The 26330-nt window shown below is 44.7% G+C and overlaps 1 protein-coding gene across 6 annotated transcripts in view; it reads right to left on the bottom strand.

The window, feature by feature from the left end:
- The window catches only part of LOC119973234 (uncharacterized protein C3orf20-like), a 260613-nt gene that overhangs the window by 195070 nt on the left and 39213 nt on the right, over positions 1 to 26330 (bottom strand). For 5 of the 6 annotated variants that reach the window (XM_038810916.1, XM_038810917.1, XM_038810919.1 and 2 more), the window contains exon 5: positions 7868 to 7972. The exons of the other annotated variant lie outside the window; for it this stretch is intronic. In XM_038810916.1, coding sequence (XP_038666844.1) covers positions 7868 to 7972 — 105 coding nt within the window. The remainder of the gene's footprint in view (positions 1 to 7867; positions 7973 to 26330) is intronic. 6 annotated transcript variants of the gene reach the window in all.

The following is a 26330-nucleotide window of genomic DNA, read 5'->3' as shown; positions in this document are numbered from 1 at the left end:
TCCAGCATTTGGTAAGGTGTGTTCTAAGTGTGGCAGAACAAGACACTTTGCGAGGCAATGTTTTTCACATCCAACAATGGACAAAACAGGATCAGTCAACTTGATTAATGAGATGTGCATTGAAGACCTGTTTCGTCAGGCAGCTCAGTGGCGCAGTGGTTAGCATTGCTGCCTCATGGCGCTGAGGTCCCAGGTTCGATCCTGGCTTTGGGTCACTGTCCATATGGAGTTTTAACATCTTCCCTGTGTTTGTATGGGTTTTGCCGCCACAGGGTAGGTGGATTGGCCACACTAAATTGCCCCTTAATTGGAAAAAGTCAATGTAGTACTCTAAATTTATATAAAAAAGACCTGTTTTGTTGATCTGATTACGCTTGAGGACATGATGAGTCCGAATATGCAAAGTGAAGAAGTCTTACTTACCAGTTGCGGCAATAGTGATGGTGGTGCTGATACCATGGAAGATAGATGGACAATTCCATTGATGCTGAATGGCACATTGATCAAATGCAAGCTCGACACGAGAGATTTGAATGGGCTGCGAGTTAAATTGAAAGTCGTCAATCAAACAAGATGACTGAAAGGCTACAATGGGATTCAGATTGCGATGTTGGGAGCACATGAGCTCGAAACATGGGTACACAACAGAAGTCACATCATACCAATTTCCATTGTGGGCATGGAACGCAAGTCTATCATAGGAGCGGAAGCATGTGAGGCACTTGAGTTCATTGAGCAGATGTACTTTCCAGACAGCACTACAACAGAGGATGAATGCAAATGGCAATGAGATGAAGAAAACGAGAAGCCAAAAGGGATTCCAGAATTCTGGTTGACAGTCTTCAAAAATGTGGATTTGCTCAGTGACATGATACAGGAGCATGATGAGCCTATCTTAGAACATTTACAAGACTTAAAGGTGAAATTTTCAGATCCTGGCCAGCCAATCAGTTTTACTCTGGAGTTTAAATTTAAGCCAAATGAGTATTTCATAAATGAAGCAGTGACAAAAACATGCAGGATTGAGTCACACCCTGCTGAGTCAGATTTTTTTCTTTTTTGATGGACCAGAAACTATAGGATGCACAGGATGCCAGATCGCTTTAAAGAAAGGAGATAACATCACAATAAAGACCATTAAAACAAAGTAGAAGCATAAGGATTGGCACACTGCTAGAACAGTTATGAAAACTGTAGCAAATGACTCTTTGTTCAATTTATTTAGTCCTCCTGCAGGTCCAGAGAATGGTGAATTGGATAAAGGTTTTGCAGCAAGACTTGCTGTTGACTTTGAAATTGGTCACTTCTTGCAGTACCAGCCTCCCTGAACAGGCGCCGGAATGTGGCGACTAGAGGCTTTTCACAGTAACTTCATTGAAGCCTACTCGTGACAATAAACGATTTTCATTTTTTTCATTTCATAATTCCACGAGCAGTGTTATACTTCAGAGCAGAAGCTATTGCAGAGATGATTACGCTGATGATGATGATGTTTATGATGATTACAATTATGATGATTATGATGAAGAAAGTGAAGAAGCGGATCTTGAGCCAGAAGAGGAAGACCATGAAAGGTTTAGTTTATTTGACATTAGTGAAGAGATGATAACAAGAAGCATCCAATCTATGCAGGAGAATGATGAGTGTGAAAACTCTAAGATGGAGTGTGCAGAGGTTGAACGTCAGATTGCAACAGCAGACACATTAGCTTAGAGCAAATCAACAGCAAACAGCCAACTGGTAACTGAAGAACTAAACCCCATTCCCAAGTACTTGAAGCCAGTCCATCAACAAACTTGCAACAAGAACAGATCTTTGTGCAGTTCTTCAACAACAGACGAAGCATGTATTTTTAATTTTAAAAAAAATTTAGAGTACCCAATTCATTTTTTCCAATTAAGGGGCAATTTAGCATCTTCAATCCATCTACCTTGCACATCTTTGGGTTGTGGGGGCGAAACCCACGCAAACAGGGGAAGAATGTGCAAACTCCACACGGACAGTGACCCAGAGCCGGGATTGAACCTGGGACCTCGGCAGCGTCAGGCTGCAGTTTCTGCAGAGACTGCACCACCGTGCTGCCCAAGGCAAAGCATGTATTGTCCTTTCAGATGAGGATGAGCCATTAATTGAGACTAAAACACAAAGTGCAGAAGTAATGCTGATTGTTGAGGACATTGATCCAGTTAAGATACCAGAATGCGAGAGTTTGCAGGTCATTTCTGAAGTTGCAAGCTTGCCTCCAACTTCGAAACGTCCAAAAGTATGCCGACATTAGATGTCTCACCAGTTGATGGGCATGTAGCACAGCATTTGAGCGCAAGTACATTAGAATAACCAAAACGGCTGAATCCAGCAAAGGCTCCAAAAACACCCATTATAGCAAAAGAGCCAGAAACAGCTATTACAGCAGTAGATCCAGAAACAGCTACTACAGCAGAAGATCCAGAAGCAGCTATCGCAATAAAAGATCCAGAAGCAGCTAATCCCTTGGCCGAGACTAATAGCAAGACTGATGTTCTAGATGCATAGGCAGAGTGAGTGTTGACCCCACCAACTTCCCGGATCATGCCACTAAAGCTATGAAGAAAAGGAGAAGGAAAGAGCTGATTATAAAAAAAAAGAAAGAAGGGTAAGAGAAGAATCGAGGACACAATCTGTCGGCCAGGTAGCAGCCACAACAGTGAAGAGACAAGCATCGGCAATAAGGCCAATGTACAACAAAGTGAGCAGGAAGCACCATTTCAAAAAGCTGAAAGAATTGGTGACTCAAAGACCAGACAGAAAACCGGTCATTTGAAAAATGAAACAAGATCACGTATTTGGTCAATGCTCAGGAGACCAACAAGAAGATGTTGTTAACCTGAAAGACTGAACGTATAATGAACTGTGTGCAGGGACACATTTGATACTGTTATGCATATTATGTTTTGTAGAGCACAGTTATATTTGTATGTTGTGACATGTTTGAAATTGTTATGCATATCATGTTTGGTAGGGCACAGTTACATTTGTTAAACATTCACATTTCCAAAGGAAAGGGGATGTGGTGATATGCATAGTAATGTATATAGTTAGATATACGACCTCCAACCAGCAGGTGGGGACAGAGATCCACCATGTAACTCCAGAGATTGGGCAGTTGGTAGTCAGTCATACGAGAGTACAGTCGCATTAAAAGTAGCTCCAGGAGAATTCACTTACTTGTTACCGTTTGTATTATAATTCATTCATTATAATTCATTTGTTAATGAATTAGCATTAGTAGTCAAAGGACTTGATGTTATGTGTGCATCTTCACCATGGTCACAATACAGAACATAACACCCAGTAGATGCGTAATACAAAGATTGTGACTCTGTACAAGGTCAAGGGTGATGGCAGCGATTGCAACAACTATCAAGGCATCCCAGTTGAGCACTGTGGGAAAAGTATTTGCCCCTTTTTCAGACTACAGATCCAGGTTGAACACACCTACCCCGAGTCCTAGTGTACTTCCAAAACTGTAAAATCTCTAATTGAAATGATATTCTCAGTCAGGCAGCTGCAAAAATAATGAGCTCACCAAGGCAATAAATCATGAGAACAGAGGCAGTCTATTTAAACTGCTGGAGAAAACTGGCTGCCCAGTGAAACTGCTCAATGGGATCTCCTCTTTCTGTGATAACATGATGAGTGAGGTCAGCTATGATGCGGCAACATCATAAACCTTTGAGATCCGCAGTTGGGTGAAACAGGGCTGTGTTCCGGCACCAAAATGTTTTGGCATATTCTTCTTGTTGCTACCGTCAGATGCTTTCAGGTTATCGACAGTTATCTACTTATACCAGAACTGACGAAAAGCTGGTCAGCTTTGCTCATCTGAGATCCCAGACAAGGGTATGCTAAGTCCTCATCAGAGTGTTACTGTACGCTGATGGTGCCATACTAGCATTCTATACTGAAGAACACCTGTAGCCGCAAATGGACAGATTCTATCACACCTGTAAAGAATTTGGTTTGATCATCAGCATCAGACTGGAATCTAATCGAAGGGTTCGGGGGGGATTTATATATGGAATAATAGATACCCAAGAGTGAGTTACAGACTGGAATCTAATTGAGGGGTTCGGTGGGTAGCTAAATGTCATGGTCCAGGATGTTGACGTACCTCTGTCTATCAGAATTAACAATGTCACAATGGAGGTTATTGACAGCTTCACATATTTTGGCTCCACAATCACCAGCAATCTGTCACTTGATGCTGAAATCAACACACACACATCACAAAAGTTGCAGCTCTTCTGTCCAAGCTGAGTAAGAGATTGTGGAACAACAGAAACCTGACTGAGAACGCCAAAAGGAGAGTCTATAAAGCCTGTGTCCTCAGTGTGCTCCTCTACAATGGGGAGATCCTGACAACATACACTAGGCAGAAGAAAAAGCTGAACAGGTTCCACCTTCACTGTCTCAGACACATCCTCGGGCAGCACGGTAGCACAGTGGTTAGCACTGTTGCTTCACAGTGCCAAGTTCCTGGATTCGATTCTCAGCTTGAGTGTCTGCATGGGTTTCCTCCGTGTGCTCCGGTTTCCTCCGTGTGCTCCGGTTTCCTCCGGGTGCTCCGGTTTCCTCCCACGACTCTCGAAAGCCGTGCTGTTTGAATTCACCCTCTGTTCGCCCAAACAGGCGCCGGAGTGTGACGACTAGGGGATTTTCATAATGATTTCTGTTGCATTGTTAATGTAAGCCTACTTGTGACACTAATAAAGACTAATAAAGACATCTCCTGGCAGGACAAGGTCACCAACTCAAAGGTCCTGGAGTCTGCTAATTCCATCAGTAATCTATCATTGCTAAGTAAATGTCTGTGTTGGTTCAGACATGTTCATTAGATGAATGATGGTTGTAAACCCAAAGAGCTCCCGTAGGTGGTCAGTTAACAAAGTGAACTTCCTACTATACAAATATTTGTGAAACTTCGGGCGGGATTTACCGACTAAACCGCCACCTGTTTTCCGGTGGTGGAGGCAGCCCACCAGCATGGTTTACCGACCCCACCGTTGTTAATGGGATTTTCCAGGGACTGCACTCCAGTGACTGCACCTGTGTGCTGGCGTGGGACCGGAATATCTCACCAACATGAACAGTCGATAGATCGCACCCTTAGTTTAGTAACATTATATTTAATCACCGCTGTCTCTTGATTCATATGAGTAATTTTACTCTTTGTTAAAGTGCATGAAGAATATGCTACTAACCTCTCCATTGTCTTCCATTGTGTGAGTTAATAACACCTTGTGGTGATTCATTTCACTCAAAAACCAATTGTTTGGTCTAAATAGCATCACTAGTCAATGCCTTCTTTGCTTCTTCAAATGCTTTCTGACACTCCTAAGATGCTCCCGATCTATTCCATCTTTGAGCAGTTGATACAGTGGAGTGAGTGCATTGGACAAGTTGGGGATGAACTTGAAATAACACACAACAAATCCTGTGAATGTTCTAAATTCTGCTTTGTTCTCTCATCTCTTGGCTTTCAAAATCCCCTCAAGCTCCTCCTGATGAATACCTTCACTATATATTTGGTGACCCTGCACACTCCCTTCATCCCACTTAGTGCCTGATCCATGATGCTCTGGAACACAGAGAGCAGTCAACACCCCAAAGGTCAATTCTAATTTAATTAAATCGAATTGTAAATATACATTTGGCAAATCTATCTTACTGAACACTTTCCCATTGGCTCAATTAGAAAACAAATCTTCACTGGTAGGCAGTGGTTAAGTATCATTCTCGATCACCTTATTTACCACTAGTTTAGAATCGCCATCTATTTACTGACTGCTTCTAACTGTGCATAAAGTACTGGCCTAACCTTGAAAAATGTCACCTGTACATTGTCCTTTATCTTGACTTTGGCCTCTTCATGCCTTATGTTTTATCATTTATCCTCCTTGTTCAGAGACCGCTTTGTGCTCTCTCTTAGCATTTCCTCAGTGACAGGCATTTCCTTTCTAAACCCTATTGTAAATAACTTGTCTAGATTTTCTGACTGGGGGCTGCATTAGCTTAGTTCGCTGAACAGCTGGTTTATGATGCAGAGCGGGGCCAATTCCCGTACAGGCTGAGGTTATTCATGAATCATAGAATACCTGAAGTGAAGAAGGAGGCCGTTCAGCCATCAAGTCTGCCTCAGCCCTCCGAAGGAGCATCCTACCTTTTTAAAAATATTTTCTTAAAACATTTATATGAACAAACACACAACAAACACACACAAATAAGAGCAAAAGTAAATGTGTACAGCATAATAAATAACCAACCCCCCCCCCCCCCTGCCCTTCCCCTCCTCCCGTCCTGCCTTCCCCATTTTAACCCCCTTATGCCCCCCCTACTCCCTCTCCTCTCCTGGCACCTCAATCCTCCTTAAAGAAGTCAATGAACGGTTCCACCTCAGGGCGAACCCATCAACTGACCTTTTCAAGATGATCCTAATCTTTTCCAACCTCAGGAATTCTGCCAGGTCACTCACCCACCACCCCGCTTTCGGTGACTCCGAGTCCCTTCACCAAAGCAAAATCCTATCAGGGATGCAAAGGTCACGACATCGGCCTCTCTCGCCCCCTGGACTACTGGGTTTTCCGACACCCCAAATATCGCTATCTCTGGGCTCGGGACTACCTTTATCCCCAACACCTTGGACATAACTTCCATAAACCCCTGTCAGAACCCCTTCAGTTTCGGACATGCCCAAAACATGTGGACATGATTTGCAGGCCTCCCTGTGCACCATCCACACTTATCCTCCACTCCCTCAAAGAACCTACTCATCCTAGCCACCATCATATGCGCCCTGTGACTACTTTAAACTGAATAAAGCTCAGCCTTACACACAGCAAGAATGCATTCAACCTCCGCAGGGCCTCTTCCCAAATCCCGGCCTCCACCTCCCCCGTAGCTCATCCTCCCTGTCCCACAGTGTAACCCGGAATATCCCAAGCTCATTCGGTTTGTCCACATACTTGTTACCCGCGCCTTATACAGCAACCGGACCCATCCATAAAACCCTGCCCGATCCCAAACCGCCCCAAAACCTCCCACAGATATTCCCACTCCACCCTGTTAAAAGCCTTCTCTGCACCCATTGCCACTATCACCTCCACTTCCTGCCCCAGGAGCATCCTACCTAGACCCACACCCCCACCCTATCCCCGTAACCCCAATTAACCTTTTTTGGTGGGCGGCACAATGGTTGACACTGCTGCCTCATGGCGCTGTGGACCTGGGTTCGATCCTGGCCCGGGTCACTGCCTGAGTGGAATTTGCACATTCTCTCAGTGTCTGTGAGGGTCTCACCCCAGCAAACCCGAAGGTGTGCAGGGTAGGTAGATTGGCCATGCTAAAGTGCCCTTTAATTTGAAAGAAAGAATTAGGTACACTCAATTTATTTTTTTAACTTTTTTGGACACAAAGGGGCATGTCCAATCAATCTAACCTGTACATCTTTGGACTGTGGGGGGAAACTGGAGCACCCGGAGGAAACCCATGGAGACGCGGGGAGAATGTACAAGCTCCACATAGACAGTCACCCAATGCCGGAATTGAACCCGGTTCCTGGCGCTGTGAAGCAATGGTGCTAACCACTGTGCTGCCATAACATCAACACCTGCACGGGATTCTCAACCTTGCTTCCTGCCTGAGATGTCGTGATTCTCAGATTAAATCACCACCAGACAGCTCTCACCCCGCAAAGAGGACTATGGCGACTTTACTTTATTTTCTTAAACCAATTCCTTCCCATCAAGGAATCTCTATTCCCTCCAACTACCGCCAATAGCAAGTAATAGGGTGGATCATCATGTTCCACTCTAACTCTAACTTCTCCTACCACTGTTTTTGGAAGAACCAGTCAGTTTCACACCAGTTTTGTGTTGGGCAGTGTGACTTTGGGATTTCTTGTGCTCTCCTTCCGAGATGACAGACACTGATGCAGCTGTAACAACAACGAAAGTAAGTTATGGGTCTCTGACTCTCATTTCTGCTGTGGCCGCTGGAATATTATTTTCAGCCGTTTTACTCTCATACTCCATGAGCTGCTTTCCCTGTTTCTCTGCTGGGTCGCACTGCTCAATGACATCACCTTCTGTTTCCAGATCTATCATATGGGCATTTGAGGATTTCCAGGCCCCTGAACTAACTTTAGATCTACCGCGACCTGGTGCATGGCTATTAACCTGGAGCTTTACCACGATCTGGAGCATGACTATTTTCTTTGAATATGACTGACTTTCCCGAAGGCATAAAGTCCTATGACTGCAAAGGGGGTGTTTAGATGGTTGGTGGCTACCATAGCAACAGTCGCATCTACATTTCGGTCTCCGAGACTGAGAACCTGCCTACTGCGGCCTGGATCTCACTGAAATCAGGTGGGCCTGGATCTCACTGAAATCAGGTGGGCCTGGATCTCACTGAAATCAGGTGGGCCTGGATCTCACTGAAATCAGGTGGGCCTGGATCTCACTGAAATCAGGTGGGCCTGGATCTCACTGAAATCAGGTGGGCCTGGATCTCACTGAAATCAGGTGGGCCTGGATCTCACTGAAATCAGGTGGGCCTGGATCTCACTGAAATCAGGTGGGCCTGGATCTCACTGAAATCAGGTGGACCCCCCCCCCCCCCCCCCCCCCCCCCCCCCCACCCAACCAGCTCAGGAAAGGACCTCCCTTGTAATTTGCAGTTAACTCTTTCTGCAATTTCCTTGGCTGTGGTCTAATTACAGCCCCCCTCCCAGGTCAGCTTATTGAATTTTCTCAAAAACCTGGCCTCTATTTGTTAGTTGCTAGGATACTTGACAGAAAACCCAATATTTTGTTTTAATTTTGTAAGACTGTGAGGATAGGACACCTCGCTCCAGGAGTAAATGCACAAAGAAATAGAGGTATGCTGCAGGATTCTCCGTCAGCGGGATCCTCCGCTCCGCCGGCAGCACACCCACTCCCTCTCCCGTGTTTCCCGACAGTGTGGAGTGGCTCACAATGGGAAACCTTATTGGCCGGTTGCGGGAACAGAGAATCCCGCTGCTGGTCAGGGCCTGCCGCGCAGGAAATCAGGGTTAGTGGGGCGGAGAATCCCGCCCATGATATATTAAAACAAACTTTATTACTAATACAGTATTAAAACCTTTAACATCACACAGCAAAATATAACTTAGAATCACCTGCTGAGCAGGGAAGATGGCTAACATTGTGCCGTGAGGCATGATGGTAAAATAGGTCAACAGATGTGTGTTGAAACTGCAGCTTAAGCAGAGTGACTTTCATGGGACAGACAGAAAGGCGGCTTAAACTGGACATTTTGCTGACTTTGTTTAGGAACAGTGAGAACAAGGCCTATGTGTGCTAGCGGATAGTTTATATGAATGAAGTATAAACTACAAGCTAAAACCTTGTAAAAAGCAGCCGCTTCTAAGATTTGAGAGGATAACTCCAGGAACAACATTTGCAAGACAGAACTGAGTTTGGAAGCTCAGACCATCCAGAGCGAGCCTGGCCAGGTTCTCTCTAGTGGGTATTTGATTATTGGAGGTTACTTTTGCGGTTGTTGTTTGAGGTGTAAGTCTTGAAATTTATGTAACTGTTTAAATAAACACATTGCTAAAGTCTTAGAGAAATCATAAAATTGTATTAATTCAACCGGCAGTGAGTATTCAATTTGTCCTTGTCATCAGTTGATGCCCCATGTTGGGCAACAACATGTTGGCACCCCAGATGGGACATGTCTAACTTTAGAGGCAGTCGGTCCAGTTCCAAGTTAAACATTTCAATCACCCAGCCGGAGCCTGAATTAAGAGGGCAGCAGCCCTATATGATGGCTAGGATTAGGTGGGTGAAGAAAGCATAAAAACAAAGGACTGAGTAACCAATTGGTTCTGAGGGCGTGTTCGGACTTCTGACGTTGCAGACAAATTGTTAGAGTAAAAGATTAGAGTGACTAATGGTTCTTAGCAAAAGTAACCTCCAATAATCAGCCTTGAAAGGTTCAGCACACTTCAAGTGCATAGACGAGCAGAGACCAGACGGGAAGTTAAGAACATAAGAACATAAGAACTAGGAGTAGGAGTAGGCCATCTGGCCCCTCGAGCCTGCTCCGCTATTCAATGGGATCATGGCTGATCTTTTGTGGACTCAGCTCCACTTTCCGGCCCGAACACCATACCCGTAACCCTTTATTCTTCAAAAAACTATCTATCTTTATCTTAAAAACATTTAATGAAGGAGCCTCAACTGCTTCACCGGGCAAGGAATTCTGTAGATTCACAACCCTTTGGGTGAAGAAGTTCCTCCTAAACTCAGTCCTAAATCTACTTCCCCTTATTTTCAGGCTATGACCCCTAGTTCTGCTTTCACCCGCCAGTGAAAACACCGGATTATAATCTGTATATACATGTGTCTATATTGTAAGTGCAGTTGCACTACCTGACCACCAGGGGGAGTAGCTCTAGGAATGCTCGAGAATTGTACTGGGCTTCTCCCTTGGCTCCGCCCAGGACTCCTCCCCCTGGAGCTGCTGTATAAAGATCAGTGCCACATGGTCAGCCGGCCAGTTCACCGAAAGTTCAATGGCTAACAGGCTGGCTCTGTTGTGAGTATATTAAAACCGCTATTCTAATCCTACAAGCACGTGTCCGTAGAATTGTTGGTTCCAACACCGCATCTATCCTATCTATTCCCTTCATAATTTTATATGCTTCTATAAGATCCCCCCCACATCCTTCTAAATTCCAATGAGTACAGTCCCAGTCTACTCAAACTCTCCTCGTAATCCAACCCCTTCAGCTCTGGTATTAACCTAGTGAATCTCCTCTGCACACCCTCCAGTGCCAGTATGTCCTTTCTCAAGTAAGGAGACCAAAACTGAACACAATACAGGTGTGGCCTCACTAACACCTTATACAATTGCAGCATAACCTCCCTAGTCTTAAATTCCATCCCTCTAGCAATGAAGGACGAAATTCCATTCGCCTTCTTAATCACCTGTTGCACCTGTAAACCAACTTTCTGTGACTCATGCACTAGCACACCCAGGTCTCTCTGCACAGCAGCATGCTTTAATATTTTATCATTTAAATAATAATCCCGTTTGCTGTTATTCCTACCAAAATGGATAACCTCACATTTGTCACGTTGTATTCCATCTGCCAGACCCTAGCCCATTCACTTAACCTATCCAAATGCCTCTGCAGACTTCCAGTATCCTCTGCACTTTTTGCTTTACCACTCATCTTCGTGTTGTCTGCAAACTTGGACACATTGCCCTTGGTCCCCAACTCCAAACCATCTATGTAAATTGTGAACAATTGTGGGCCCAACACTGATCCCTGAGCGACACCACTAGCTACTGATTGCCAACCAGAGAAACACCCATTAATCCCCACTCTTTGCTTTCTATTAATTAACCAATCATCTATCCATGCTACTACTTTACCCTTAATGCCATGCATCTTTATCTTATGCAGCAACCTTTTGTGTGGCGCCTTGTCAAAGGCTTTCTGGAAATCCAGATATACCACATCCATTGGCTCCCTGTTATCTACTGCACTGGTAATGTCCTCAAAAAATTCCACTAAATTAGTTAGGCACGACCTGCCCTTTATGAACCCATGCTGCGTCTGTCCAATGGGACAATTTCTATCCAGATGCCTCGCTATTTCTTCCTTGATGATAGATTCCAGCATCTTCCCTACTACCACAGTTAAGCTCACTGGCCTATAATTACCCGCTCTCTGCCTACCTCCTTTTTTAAACAGTGGTGTCACGTTTGCTCATTTCCAATCCACCGGGACCACCCCAGAGTCTAGTGAATTTTGCTAAATTATCACTAGTGCATCTGCAATTTCCCTAGCCATCTCTTTTAGCACTCTGGGATGCATTCCATCAGGGCCAGGAGACTTGTCTACCTTTAGCCCCATTAGCTTGCCCATCACTACCTCCTTAGTGATAACAATCCTCTCAAGGTCCTCACCTGTTATAGCCTCATTTCTATCAATGACTGGCATGTTTGGCAATTTTGGGCCCCAGACCTCAGGAAGGACATACTGGCACTGGAGCGGGTCCAGCGGAGATTCACACGGATGATCCCAGGAATGGTAGGCCTAACATACGATGAACGTCTGAGGATCGTGGGATTATATTCATTGGAGTTTAGGAGGTTGAGGGGAGATCTAATAGAAACGTACAAGATAATGAATGGCTTGGATAGGATGGACGTAGGGAAGTTGTTTCCATTAGCAGGGGAGACTAGGACGCGGGGGCACAGCCTTAGAATAAAAGGGAGTCACTTTAGAACAGAGATGAGGAGAAATTTCTTCAGCCAGAGAGTGGTAGGTCTGTGGAATTCATTGCCACAGAGGGCGGTGGAGGCCGGGACATTGAGTGTCTTTAAGACAGAAATTGATAAATTCTTGATTTCTCGAGGAATTAAGGGCTATGGGGAGAGAGCGGGTAAATGGAGTTGAAATCAACCATGATTGAATGGTGGAGTGGACTCGATGGGCCGAATGGCCTTACTTCCACTCCTATGTCCTATGGTCTTATGGTCTTATGTTATTTGTGTCTTCCACTGTGAAGACCGACCCAAAAAACCTGTTCAGCTCCTCAGCCATGTCCTCATCTCCCATTATTAAAACTCCCTTCTCATCCTCTAAAGGACCAATATTTACCTTAGCCACTCTTTTTTGTTTTATATATTTGCAGAAGCTTTTACTATCTGTTTTTATTTTCTGAGCAAGTTTACTCTCATAATCTATCTTACTCTTCTTTATAGCTTTTTTAGGAGCTTTCTGTTGCCCCCTAAAGATTTGCCAGTCCTCTAGTCTCCCACTAATCTTTGCCACTTTGTATGCTTTTTCCTTCAATTTGATACTCTCCCTTATTTCCTTAGATATCCACGGTCGATTTTCCCTCTTTCTACCGACCTTCCTTTTTGTTGGTATAAACCTTTGCTGAGCATTGTGAAAAATCGCTTGGAAGGTTCTCCACTGTTCCTCAACTGTTTCACCATAAAGTCTTTGCTCCCAGTGTACCTTAGCTAGTTATTCTCTCATCCCATTGTAATCTCCTTTGTTTAAGCACAAAACATTAGTATTTGATTTTATCTTCTCACCCTCTATCTGTATTTTAAATTCCACCATATTGTGATCGCTCCTTCCGAGAGGATCCCTAACTATGAGATCATGAATCAATCCTGTTGGGGCAGCACGGAGGCACAGTGGTTAGCATTGCTGCCTACGGCGCTGAGGACCTGGGTTCGAATCCTGGCCCTGAGTCACTGTCTGTGTGGAATTTGCACATTCTCCCTGTGGGTTTCACCCCCACAACCCAAAGATGTGCAGAGTAGGCGGATTGGCCATGTTAAATTGCCCCTTAATTGGAAAAAAATAATTGGGTACTCTAAATTTTAAAAAAAAATTTAATCAATCCTGTCTCATTACACAGGACAATATCTAGGACCGCTTCTTCCCTCGTAGGTTCCATTACATACTGTTGTAGGAAACTATCGCGGATACATTCTATAAACTCCTCTGGAAAGGAGTTTTAAATGATTAAGGAGAGATACTCTCTTTTCTTCCTCTCTGCCAAGATTGGTGCCGGACCCCAAAAACGGTCAATTATTGTGGTGATTAATTGAATTGGGAAATGGCTGAGTCTCCGCCAGAATGAGAAAGCGGCACTCAGGACAGGGAGCAGCATGTAAATAAGTTGATAAGAATTGTGCAGGTTCAGAAAGTTGATAAGAAACTGCACAGAGACAGACATTGATAGAATGAGTCAGGAGAAGAGGAAGGGAGTACCATGAACTTCGATTGGGGAGCTGAGGGCTCCGTAACAAGGTTTATAACAGAACTGGAGAGTAGTAAAAGCAAAGATTGATAATGACTTTAGCATATGCTAGAATGCGACTGATAGACAGTTTAACAACATGGGTAGGAGCATCAGGAGCAAACAATGCCTTGGGAGCTGTAGACGAATGTGACAGGCATTACAATCGCATCCTTGATTGGTTTTCTAAAGAGCTTCAGAAAGGAAACAACGAGTTGAAGAAAGTCCAGAGTAAGTTAGTTTATACTGAACATCTGTGTGACTTACAGCTGAGTAAAAGGTGCAAAGAGTTAAGAGAACTGGTAGAGAGGCTGCAGAATGGAACTGATTGTTCAGGATAGACATGCTCCCCTGCAAGCAATCAGCTACGTTGGGAACAGGACGCGTGCCTGAGTACTGTTGTTAGACCAAAGATTGTAACAAGATATTGATTTACAGGCAAAATATACCAGACCAAGTGAGGAGTTAGAAGATGCAGGGGGGATTTTGAGGAAGTTAATTCAGCCACACAGTGTAGCCACCCGTGAAGCAGACGACTCCCCATGTCTATTTAAAATTAAACCGCCTGAGACACAAATCAGTCATCAGCAAGCAGTTCTAGTTGTTATCTGCAAAACCAGGACAGTTGAAAACTCCTCCCTCTTCTCCGTCTCTCCTGTGTGATAAGGGCGTCTCTCCTGTGTGATAAGGGAATGCTGGCATGTGGGGTTGGCCATGGCTTCTGCACTATCGTAGTTTGTTTGCCCAGTTAAAAGAACACCATACATTCGAGTCAAGCCATTATTGAGGCAGGTTGGGTGCACGCATCATAGATTCAAAGAAATAGTTTGGAAAGGGAATTAAAATTCATTTAATTCGAACTGCTGTGAGTTTCTGTCCAAAACAAATTCGAATCATGCTAGAATTTGAAAGGGTTGTGTTAGAGGTTGAAACAAGGCAGCAAATTTGAAATTGTGAAAGTCTGTGTTCCAAAATAAAAATTTCTCAAATTTGGCAGGAATCCAATTTAAATTTTCTGAAACATCTGAGTTATTAAAAAAATGTTGAGAGGCAGTTAACCCGTTTCACAAAATATCTTTTGTAACCTTGGTAAGTAGCAAACATTGCTTTTATGAGGGATTGTATAGATCGGAGCCACCAGATGACAAGCGGGTTTGGAGTTCCCGCAGGTAGGAGAGGGTTTGCGGGAGGAGTTGAAAGCGCCGTTGGGGCTGGAAGAAGTTAAAACCACTTTAGGGAAGATCCAGATGAGGAAGGCGCCAGGCTGGATGGGTTCCCGGTAGAATTCTATAAGAGGTTCACGGATCAGTTGGCCCCTTTGGTATTAGGGACATTAAATGATTCATTGGCGTGGGGTTCTCTCCCGGAAATGCTGCTGCAGGTGTTGGTCTCCCTCCACCTGAAGAAGGATAAGGACCCCAAAGAGTGTGGGTCATACCATCCGATTTTGTTGCTCAACGTAGATGCGTCGAGGTTGGAGCCCGGTCTCCCGGAGGCAGTGGGGGAGAATCAGACTGGCTTTGTGAAGGGCAGGAAATTGTTGTCCAATGTGAGGCAGCTACACGGTGGCGCAGTGGTTAGCACTGTTACCTCAGAATGCCGAGGTCCCAGGTTCGATCCCGGCCCTGGGTCACTGTCTGTATGGAGTTTGCACATTCTCCCCATGTTTGCATGGCTTTCACCCACAAAACCCAAAGAGGTCCAAGGTGGGTGGATTGGCCACGCCAAATTGCCCCTTAATTGGAAAAAATGAATTGGGTACTCTAAACTTATCTTTTTTTTAACTTACTCACGTTGGAGGGGGTGCCGGAACCAGAGATAATCATCCCATTGGACGCAGAAAAAGCATTCAATAGGGCTGAGTGGAGCTCCCTTTTCGTGGTTCTGAAGAAGTTTGGGCTGGGTTCTTGGTTTGTGTCATGGGCGCAGCTGTTGTACGAAGCCCAACCTGTCAGCGTACTTACTAACACCACAATTTTAGGGGCATTTAGACTGCATAGGGGAAGGAGGCAAGGGTGTCCTATGTCTCCTCTCCTGTTTGTGTTGGCAATCGAGCCATTGACTATTGCACTGAGGGCCTCCGATAAGTGGAGAGGAACTATGAGGGGTAGGATAGAGCACAGGGTGTCTCAGTATGCCGATGATCTTCAGCTGTGCGTAAGGGATCCGGGGCCAGTCATGGGGATGTTATTGGTATATTGAAGGGTTCGGCTTCTTTTCGGGGTATATGTTAAATTTCTGGAAGAGCGCCCTTCGAGAGGATGAGTTGGGTCGTGGGGGTTCTGTTCCATCAGGGCGGGACTAGTTTCTGGTATCTGGGGATCCAGGTGACACAGGATTGGATGCGGCTTCATGAAATAAATTAGACTAGCCTGACGAGTAGGGTCAGGGCAGATGTACAGAGTTAGGACAGCCTTCCGTTGTTATTGGGGTTCAAACCATTAAGATGAACATCTTGCTATGATTCTTGTTTTTATTTCAATGCATCCAGTTTTTCTGCTGAAGTCGTTTTTTCGGGGGTTGGAGTGGCTCATAGCGGGCTTTAATATGGATGGGGAGAACTCCACGAATTATAGAGGGAAAGGCAGGCTGCCACTGCCTGTGGTTGAAGAAAAGCACTGGGAAGGCTGATGTGGTAAAACAGGATAAGAGGGTTTGTTAAAGTGGTAAAGGAAAGCCCAAGTGAGGCGAAGGAGGTGCAAAAGATTGTACAGCCTGATCAAGAGGTGATTGATAAGAAGGTGCCAGATCTCTTTAAAAGAATTTACTTATATGGGTAAAGTTTACACATGTGTATCAGGAGGAGCAGGTAAAGAAGTCAGAATTTTAAGCGATACGGGAGCTAGTCAATCTTTAATGGTAAGAGATGAGGAGTTATGTAGTTTGGGAAGAATGTTGCCAGAAAAGGTGGTAATATGTGGAATTCAGGGTGAGTGGAGTAGTGTTCAATTATATACGGTAAGGTTGGAAAGTCCAGTGAAGAGTGGTGATTTGATAGTAAGAGTAATCGAAAAACTATCTTGTCCAGGAATACAGTTTATCTTGGGTAATGAAAAAGCTGGATCGCAGGTGGGAGTGATGCCTACTGTGATTGATAAGCCAGTGGAAAATCAGACAAGTGAAGTGTTGAAGGACAAATATCCTGGGATTTTTCCGGATCGTGTAGTAACAAGGTCACAAAATCATGGGTTAAGACAAGAGGAGAAATCAAAGAGTGAAGATGAAGTTCAAGTGCAATTATCAGAAATGATTTTTGATCAGATGGTTGAAAAAGAACAAGAACAGGTGGAGGATGAGGCGGATATTTTTAGTTCAGGAAAATTGGCAGAGTTACAACAGAAAGATGTCGAAAAAAAAACAGATGTATCAGAAAGCATACACGGAAGAGGAATCTGTGTGTATACCAGAGTGTTATTACCATAAAAGTGATGTCTAGATGAGAAAATGGAGACCTGTACATATGCAGGCGGATGAAAAGTGGGCAGAAGTTCATTAAGTAGTATTGCCAGTAGGATATAAAAAGGTGTTGCGAGTTGCACATGAGGTACCAGTGGGAGGTCATTTGGGAATAAGGAAAACTCAAGCGAAAATCCAGAAACATTTTTATTGGCGTGGACTACATAAAGATGTAGTTAAATTTTGTCAATGATGTCACACATGTCAAGTGATAGGGAAACCTCAAGCAGTGATAAAACCAGCACCCTTAATGCCCATTCCAGCATTTGAGGAACCTTTTACAAGGGTCCTAATTGATTGCATAGGACCGCTTCCGAAAACGAAAAGTGGGAATCAATATCTTTTGACTATAATGGATGTGTCTACTAGGTTTCCAGAGGCCATTCCAGTACATAATATTACAGCTAAAAAGATTGTGGAGGAGTTACTCAAATTCTTTTCTAGACATGGACTTCCCACAGAAATACAATCGGATCAAGGATCAAATTTTACCTCGAGGTTATTCAAAGAAGTTATGGATATCTTAGGAATAAAACACTTTAAATCAACCGCGTACCATCCAGAATCGCGTGGAGCGTTAGAAAGGTGACATCAGACATTAAAGACCATGTTGAAGGCTTATTGTCAAGATTATCCAGAGGATTGGGATAAAGGAATTCCATTTGTACTGTTTGCAATTAGGGATGCACCTAATGAGTCAACCAAATTTAGTCCTTTTGAATTAATTTTTGGTCATGAAGAAGTGGACCACTTAAATTGATTAAGGAAAAATTGGTGGGTGAGTAATCAGAAATTACATTATGGATTACATGTCAAATTTTAGGGAATGATTAAATAGAGCAGGTGAATTGGCTAGACAACCTTTAAAAGTTGCACAAAATGTGATGAAACGGGTAGCGGACAAGAAATCCAAAGTTTGTAGTTTTGCCAGTGGAGATAAAGTTTTAGTGTTGTTACCAGTCGTAGGTGAGCCTTTAAAAGCTAGGTTTTGTGATTATCAGATTGAAAGGAAATTAAGTGAGGTGAATTATGTGGTAAAAACACCAGATAGAAGGAAGACTCGCCGAGTCTGTCATGTGAATATGCTTAAAAGGTACTTTGAAAGGGAAGGAGAGGAAAAGGAGGAGGTTTTAATGATTCTAAATCAAAGTGAAAAACCAAATCCAGATGACTGTGAATTTGACATCCCTCAAATTAAATTGGAATATGCGAATGTTCTTAAAAAATGGGATACCTTCCAGAGGATAAACAAACTGACCTGAAAGAGTTATTGATAGCACGTGGGCAAGTTTGTAGAGATAAATTGGTAAGTACTAAAATGGCTATACATGATGTAGATGTGGGAAATGCTGTTCCAATCAAACAACATCCATACAGACTTAACCCTTTAAAATTTGCACAGGTCAACAAAAGATTGAGAGTATGCTTAAAAATGGCATAATTGAAGTGGGTTGCAGCCAATGGAGCTCACCCATAGTGATGGTACCAAAACCAGATGGTACCCAACGGTTGTGTGTGAACTATAGAAAGGTTAATGCAGTTACAAGAACGGACTCTTATCCTATCCCACATTTGGAGGATTGCATTGAGAAAATGGGACAATCAGCATTTATTTCCAAACTGGATTTACTTAAAGATACCTTCATCCGAAAGGGTGAAGGAGATTTCAGCTTTTGTGACTCCAGATGGTATATACCAATTCAAAGTTATGCCATTTGGCATGGAAAATGCCCCAGCCACATTTCAACAGTTAACTAACAAAGTCGTTTCAGGATTACCCAATTGTGGGGTATACATCGATGATCTGGTCATTTTCAGCCCGACATGGACCAACAGTTTTTGAGGAGTTTCAATACCCTCAAGACGAAGGGAAATAATGTGATTTCTTGGCATGAGTGGATTTGATCAAACATTTGTGAAATGTTATGTAGCGTGGTTGCTCCACTGATGGACTTGCTGAAGAAACGTTGAAAATTTCAATGGACAGCAGATTTTCAACAGGCATTTGACTGCCTGAAAGCTGAGATAACCAATACTCCTGTGTTGGAGAATTACAAGGGACTCTGTGATCATATTGAACTAAAGTATCTGACTTTAAAGAGAAGTGCTGAGGCGTAGAGAAATGGACGGATCATGCAGAGACCTTCTTGTTCAAAGAGACTGTCAATCAAGAAGGATTTCAGTTGGAGGAAGAAAAACAGGAAAAAAAATGGACTATATTATTATACCTGCTTGCGTGTGTTTTTGAAACGAAAGTGTATATTTACTGTGTGCATTTATTAAAGGATAGTGAAAAGGTGAAAAATGAAACCATCTTGAAGTGAATGGTTTATTTTTTTTTCTTGGGGGGAGGTATCCTCTGAGAGTACCTTGAAGAAATGGGTGTTTATAAATGGGTGTGTGTATAAGTATCTGTAGTGAGAGTACCTTTAAGAAATGAGTGTTTACTACTGCAGTGATGTCAGAGAGTGGGTGATGCTGGGCTGTCTGTCAGCCTTTTACCTTCGTTTTAGGCTGTTTGCTGCAGGGTGTGTTTTAGTATTGTTTTCAGAGCTGGACAGCTGCAGTCACAGCCACAAGGTGCATGAATCTCTCTCTGTAATCTAAAGACTATAAATTGATCCTTGTGATTTAAAACTAATAACACTAGTGACTTTAACCTGATGTGCTTCTGGTAAAGAGTGTTTTAAGTCTAATGGATGTTAAAAGGAAAGCTTAAAGGATTACTTAGTGTTGTATTCTTTGGGGGTTGTATTTGAATTAATGGTTGCTAAGATGTTCACTGTATGTTTTAAAAAGGTTAACTTGAGTTCATAGAATAAACATTGTTTTGCTTTTAAAAAATACTTTTACATTTCTGCTGCACCACACCTGTAGAGTGGACCGTGAGCTCCTCATACCACAATCTATTAAAAGTTGTGGGTCAGGTGAACTCCTTGATACACTTTGGGAATCTCTAAACCCTAACCCATAACAGGCCCCATATCTAAGGAAGGATGTGCTGGCCTTGGAAAGGGTCCAGAGGAGGTTCACAAGAATGATCCCTGGAATGAAGAACTTGTCGTATGAGGAACGTTTGAGGACTCTGGGTCTGTACTCGTTGGAGTTTAGAAGGATGAGAGGGGATCTTATTGAAACATACAAGATACTGCAAGGCCTGGCTAGAGTTGACGTGGAGAGGATGTTTCCACTTGTAGGAAAAACTAGAACCAGAGGACAGCATCTCAGATTAAAGGGACAATCCTTTAAAACAGAGATGAGGAGGGTTTTCTTCAGCATGAGGGTGGTGAATCTGTGGAACTCTTTGCCGCAGAAGGCTGTGGAGGCCAATTCATTGAGTGTCTTCAAGACAGAGATAGATAGGTTCTAGATTAATAAGGGGATCAGGGGTTATGGGGAGAAGGCAGAAGAATGGGGATGAGAGAATATCAGCCATGATTGAATGGCGGAGCAGACTCGATGGGCCAAGTAGCCTAATTCTGCTCCTATGTTTGATGGTCCTATGGTCTTATGTTATGACATACTGGTGTAACGCCAGCCATGTGGAGTCATATGCTTGACTTTTGACAATATCAGATCTCTCTGGGTCGAGTCCTTTATCTGTTGTGCAGATGCAGATAATGTAACGTAAATTTAAGACGATTTCCTGAGGCACTGATGGGGATGCCATACTTTCTGGGAATGGAAGATTTGTGCCTTGGTCGGTGTTGGAAAGTGTATTTGTAAATAGCCAATGATAAAGCCCAATGCTGAATCATTGCAGAAGCGATTGGGCCGATTAATTTATCTTCCTTGAAAAGGCAAAGTAAAGGTGATGACTATGAAGTGCCTCCTATTGGCAAAATTTTCTGATACCAAAGATGACGTCCAGGCCCTCCTCAATTTGTGAATATCCCCTGTCTGCATCAGTCAGGGTCCTTGAAATAAAGACAAGGGGCTGGATTCTCCGCACCCCAACACCAAAATTGCTGCCGGTGCCAAGATTCCAGTTTCCCACACGGAATCGGGATCGCCGCCGGTTCCCCGATTCTGCAGGCCCCGAAAAGCGTTGTACTTGGAGAGTACGCCGCGCTGCATATCGCCTACCTGCAGCCATTGCTGGAGGCCTGCCTCACCATTCTCTGCCCCCAACCGGCAAATCCCGACAGCATGGATCTAACATGGTCCTGCCAGTCGGAAAACTAGCATGGCAGCTGCAAACTCAGTCCGCAGCAGCCCTGGTCTTGGGAGGGCCGGTCGGAGGGCTGGGGGGGGGGGGGGGGGCCTTTTACAGCACCGTGCTAATTTTGGGCGAGCGGTCCAGGTCGGGCGTGTGGCCGATCGGGGCAGTATTTGGAGGGTCCAGCTCCGCCGATCTGAGTCTGTCATGGAGCAGGGAATGACCGCTGGAGGCCGCCACCCTGCGCATGCGCGGCCTCCGACGCGGACGTGCGGGGGCCCGTACCTGCAGTAAAAGCTGCTAGATTTACGCCAGGTCCCTGCTAGCCCCCTGCAGGGCTAGCAATTAGTGGCCCTTTCACGCCAGTTTTTCTGGCATGAAAGGCCACAGTTTTTACGATGGCTTGGGGACATAGTCCCAATAACAGAGAATCCAGCCCAATGGGTCTTTCTGTCCCATCATTCCTTGTATGTGACAAAACAACACCAACTCCATATGGAGGCACATCACAAGTGAAGATTTTTATTATTATTATTATTTCCGATACCATTTCTGGTGTTTTTTAAACAGTGCATGCAGGGGTGCTAGCATTGTTTAGAAATTGTGAATGAACTGCCCATAGTAATTTACAATTCTGAGAAAAGAATTTAGCTCTGATGCATTCCTTAGGCTGGTGCTTGCTTAATAGGTCTTACTTTATCTCCTGTTGGATGTAAGCCTTGTGCATCCACTCTATAACCTAGATAAGCCACCTCATTCGCTTGAAAGGTGCACTTCTCTCTCTTCAACCACACTCCAGCTTTCTGGAATCTTTATAAAACTTCCTCTGGGTTGGATAGCTGCTCCTCTTCTGTCGCTCCCGTTATTAATACGTTGACAAAGTAAATGATTACTTTTGATAAATCTTGCAGCAGACTGTCCATAGTATATTAAAAAAATGGCACAAGCCGGTGAGACCCCAAATGATGAATGCGTATAATGCTATAGCCCCATGTGCGCCCTAATGGTAACAAATTCTCTGGAAGCATCATCCAGTTCAGATGCTGGTATGCATGACTCATGTCTAACTTGGTGTATGTTAGACCACAGCCAACTTCGCACACAGGCCCTCTATTGGGCAGCACGGTAACACAGTAGGTAGCAGTGTTGCTTCACAGCTGTGGGGCAGAATTCTCCGCAAGGCCCGACGCCGTCATGAAACCTGGAGAGGTTCACGACAGCGTCGGAAGCCTCTCCCGGCCCCCTATTCTCCCCTACCCGGGGGGATAGGCGGGCCGTAACGGGAAACTCGGCAGCCGGGCCATGTCCCTGGCTTCAAGGCCCGGCGCACTAAAAATGACACCGCGGCGGCGCCTAATGACGTCAGCCGTGCATGCGCGGGTTGGACAGCTCAAACCCGCGTATGCGCGGTTGCCGTCTTTCCCCTCAGCCGCCCCGCAAGACGTGGCGGCTTGATCTTACCGGGGCGGCGGAGGGGAAAGAGTGCGTCTCCTTGAGACGCCAGTCCGACGATAGGTGGGCACCGATTGCGGGCCTGTCCCCTCCCGAGCACGGTCGTGGTGCTCGATCCCCGATCCACCCCCCCCCAGGCCCCACACTTAACTGGCACGCCATGTTCACGACGGCAGCGACCAGGTGTGGTTGCCGCCGTCGGGAACGGCAGGCCGCTCGGCCCATCCGGGTCGGAGAATCACGGGCCGCCGTGAAAAACGGCAGCCCGCGTTTCTCCGAACGGCGTGTCGGAAATCCAGACACGCCATTTTGGGGGGGTGGGAGAATAGCGGGAGGTGCGGGAGCGGACCTCCCGCTATTCTCCCACCCATCGTGGTTGCGGAGAATCATGGCCCAGGGGTCCCAGGTTCAATTCCTGGCTTGGGTCACTGTTCGTGCGGAGTCTGCATGTTCTCCCCGTGGCTGCGTGGGTTTCCTCCAGGTGCTCTGATTTCCTCCCACAAGTCCGAAAGACGTGCTGTTAGGTAATTTGGACATTCTGAATTCTTCCTCTTTGTATCCGAGCAGGTGCCGGAATGTGACAACTGGGGGATTTTCACAGTAAATTCATTGCAGTGTTACTGTAAGCCTACTCGTGACAATAAAGATTATTATTATTATTTTGGAAAATGTTCAGCTGTCTCATTTCACTGCCTGGTCAACTTGCAGTCTCAGCAGATGCAAATGGTCTTGTCAGCTTTGACTACAGGTACAACAGGTGCTGCCTACTCTGTAAATTCTACAGGCTTGATGATGCCCAAATCCTCTAATTGCCTCAACTCAGTCTCCACTTTATCATGCAACAAATAACAATTGAGTAACATTTTATTTAGTGTCCAGTTTCTGGTCATTTCGGCTCCATCACGTGTGAAACTGGATGGAGTAAGCATGGTGCATGTTCCAGTCTGTCCAAACTTAAATAGCGATCAGGGTCAGATTCCAATAGACCTATCGCCTGAAACTTAGCAGGTGAACTATAGAACCGTCACTGTGCAGAAGGCAGCCATTCAGCCCATCATGTCTGTGCCAGCCAGAAAAGAGAAAGAAGAAACTAGCCATTCACTTAAATCCCATTTTCCAGCACCTGGTCTGTAGCCTTTCAAATTACAGCATTTTAGATACAGATCCAGGTATCTTTTAAATAGGCTGAGCGTTTCAGCCTCAACCACCAATTTAGACAGTGACATCCATCAACCTTTGGGTTGAAAGTTTTTCCTCATGTCCCCTCTAATCCTTCCACCAATCACTTTAAATCTGTGCTCCTTGGTAATCGACCCCTTAGCTAAGTATAACACATCTTTCTTGTCTACCCTTTCTTGTCTATCTAGGCCTCTCATAATTTTGTACACCTCAATTAGGTCACCCCCTCTGTTCTAAAGAAAACATTCCTCGCCTATCTAATCTCTCCTTGTAGCTGCAATTTTCAAGCCCTGGCAACATTCTTGTGAATCTCCTCTGCGTTCTATCCAGGGCATTGAAGTCCTTCCTGTAATGTGGTGACCAGGACTATACATAAAATTCCAGGTGCGCTTTGGACATCCAGCCCGAAGCCCCTTTCATTCTCTCCATGTCCACTCTATCCTGGCCACATAGTATCCTGTAAGTTTCAATAAGATACCCCCTCGTCCTTCTAAATTCCAACGAGGCCAGACCCAAAGTCCTCAACCGTTCCTCATATGACAAGCTCTACATTCCAGGGATCATTCTTGTGAACCTCCTCTGGATCCTTTTCCAAGGCCAGCACATCCTTCGTTAGATACGGGGTCCAAAACTGCTCACAATCCTCCAAATGGGGTCTGACCAGAGCCTTATACAGCCTCAGAAGTACATCCCTGCTCTTGTACTCGAGCCCTCTCGGCATGAATGCTAACATTGTATTTGCCTTCCTAACTGCCGACTGAACCTGCACGTTAACCTTAAGAGAATCATGAACAAGGACTCCTAAGTCCCTTTGTGCTTCTGATTTCCTAAGCATCTTCCCTTTTAGAAAATAGTCAATGCCTCCATTTCTCCTTCCAAAGTGCATAATCTCACACTTTTCCACATTGTATTCCATCTGCCACTTCTTTGCCCACACTCTCCTAGCCTGTCCAAGTCCTTCTGAAGCCCGCCTGCTTCCTCAATACTACCTGCCCCTCTACAGATCTTTGTATCATCTGCAAACTTAGCAACAGTGTATTCTAGCCTTTTTGTCATTCTATCCCTTTTGACATGAATGCTATCATTGCATTTGCCTTCTTAACCTGCACGTTAACCTTAAGAGAATCTTGAACAAGGACTCCCAAGCCCCTTTGTGCTTCTGATTTCCTAAGCAATTCCCCATTTAGGAAATAGTCTATGCCTAAATTCCTCCTTCCAAAGTGCATAACCTCACACTTTTCCACATTGTATTTCATTTGCCACTTCACTGCCACTCTCCTAGCTTGTCCAAATCCTTCTGCAGCCCCCTTCCTTCCTCAATTCTACCTGTCCCTCTACAGATATTTGTATCGTTTGCAAACTTAGCAACAGTGCCTTCAGTTTCTTCTTCCAGATCATTAATGTATATTGTGAAAAGTTGTGGTCCCAGTACCGACCCCTGAGGTATACCACTAGTCACCGGCTTCCATCCTGAAAAAGACCCCTTTATCCCCCTCTCTGCCTTCTGCCAGTCAGCCAATCCTCTATCCATGCCAGGATGCTACCCGTAACACTTTGGCTCTTAACTTATTTAACAGACTCCTATGCGGCATCTTGTCAAAGGCGTCTGAAAATCTAAATAAATCACGTCCACTGGTTCTCCTTTGTCTAACTTCTTTGTTACCTCCTCAAAGAACTCTAACAGATTTGTCAGACATGACCTCCCCTTGACGAAGCTGTGCTGACTCAGTCCTATTTATCATGCAGTTCCAAGTACTCTGCGATCTCATCTTTAATAATGGACTCTAAAATCTTACCAATGGCGAAAGTCAGGCGAACCGGCCTATAATTTCCCGTCTTCTGCCTCCTTCCCTTCTTAAACAGCGGTGTTACATTAGCCACTTTCCAGTCCTCTGGGGCCCTTCCTGCCTCCAGTGATTCCTGAAAGATCACCACCAATGCCTCCACAATCTCCTGAGCTATCGCTTTTAGAACCCTGGGGTGTAATCCATCCGGTCCAGGTGATTTATCCACCTTCAGACCTTTCAATCTCCCCAGAACCTTCTCCTTAGTAATGGTCACTGCACTCACCTCTGGCCTCTGGTTCTCCTGGAGCTCTGGCATCCCACTGGTGTCATCCACCATGAAGACTGAAGCAAAGTGACTGTTTAGTTCCTCTGCCATTTCTTTGTTTCCTATTATTACTTCTCCAGCCACATTTTCCAGTAATCCAATGTCTATTTTTGCCT

The sequence above is a fragment of the Scyliorhinus canicula genome, chromosome 11 (assembly GCF_902713615.1).
Source record: "Scyliorhinus canicula chromosome 11, sScyCan1.1, whole genome shotgun sequence".
Taxonomy (NCBI): Eukaryota; Metazoa; Chordata; class Chondrichthyes; order Carcharhiniformes; family Scyliorhinidae; genus Scyliorhinus; species Scyliorhinus canicula.
This window is presented reverse-complemented; position numbering and strand designations above follow the sequence as displayed.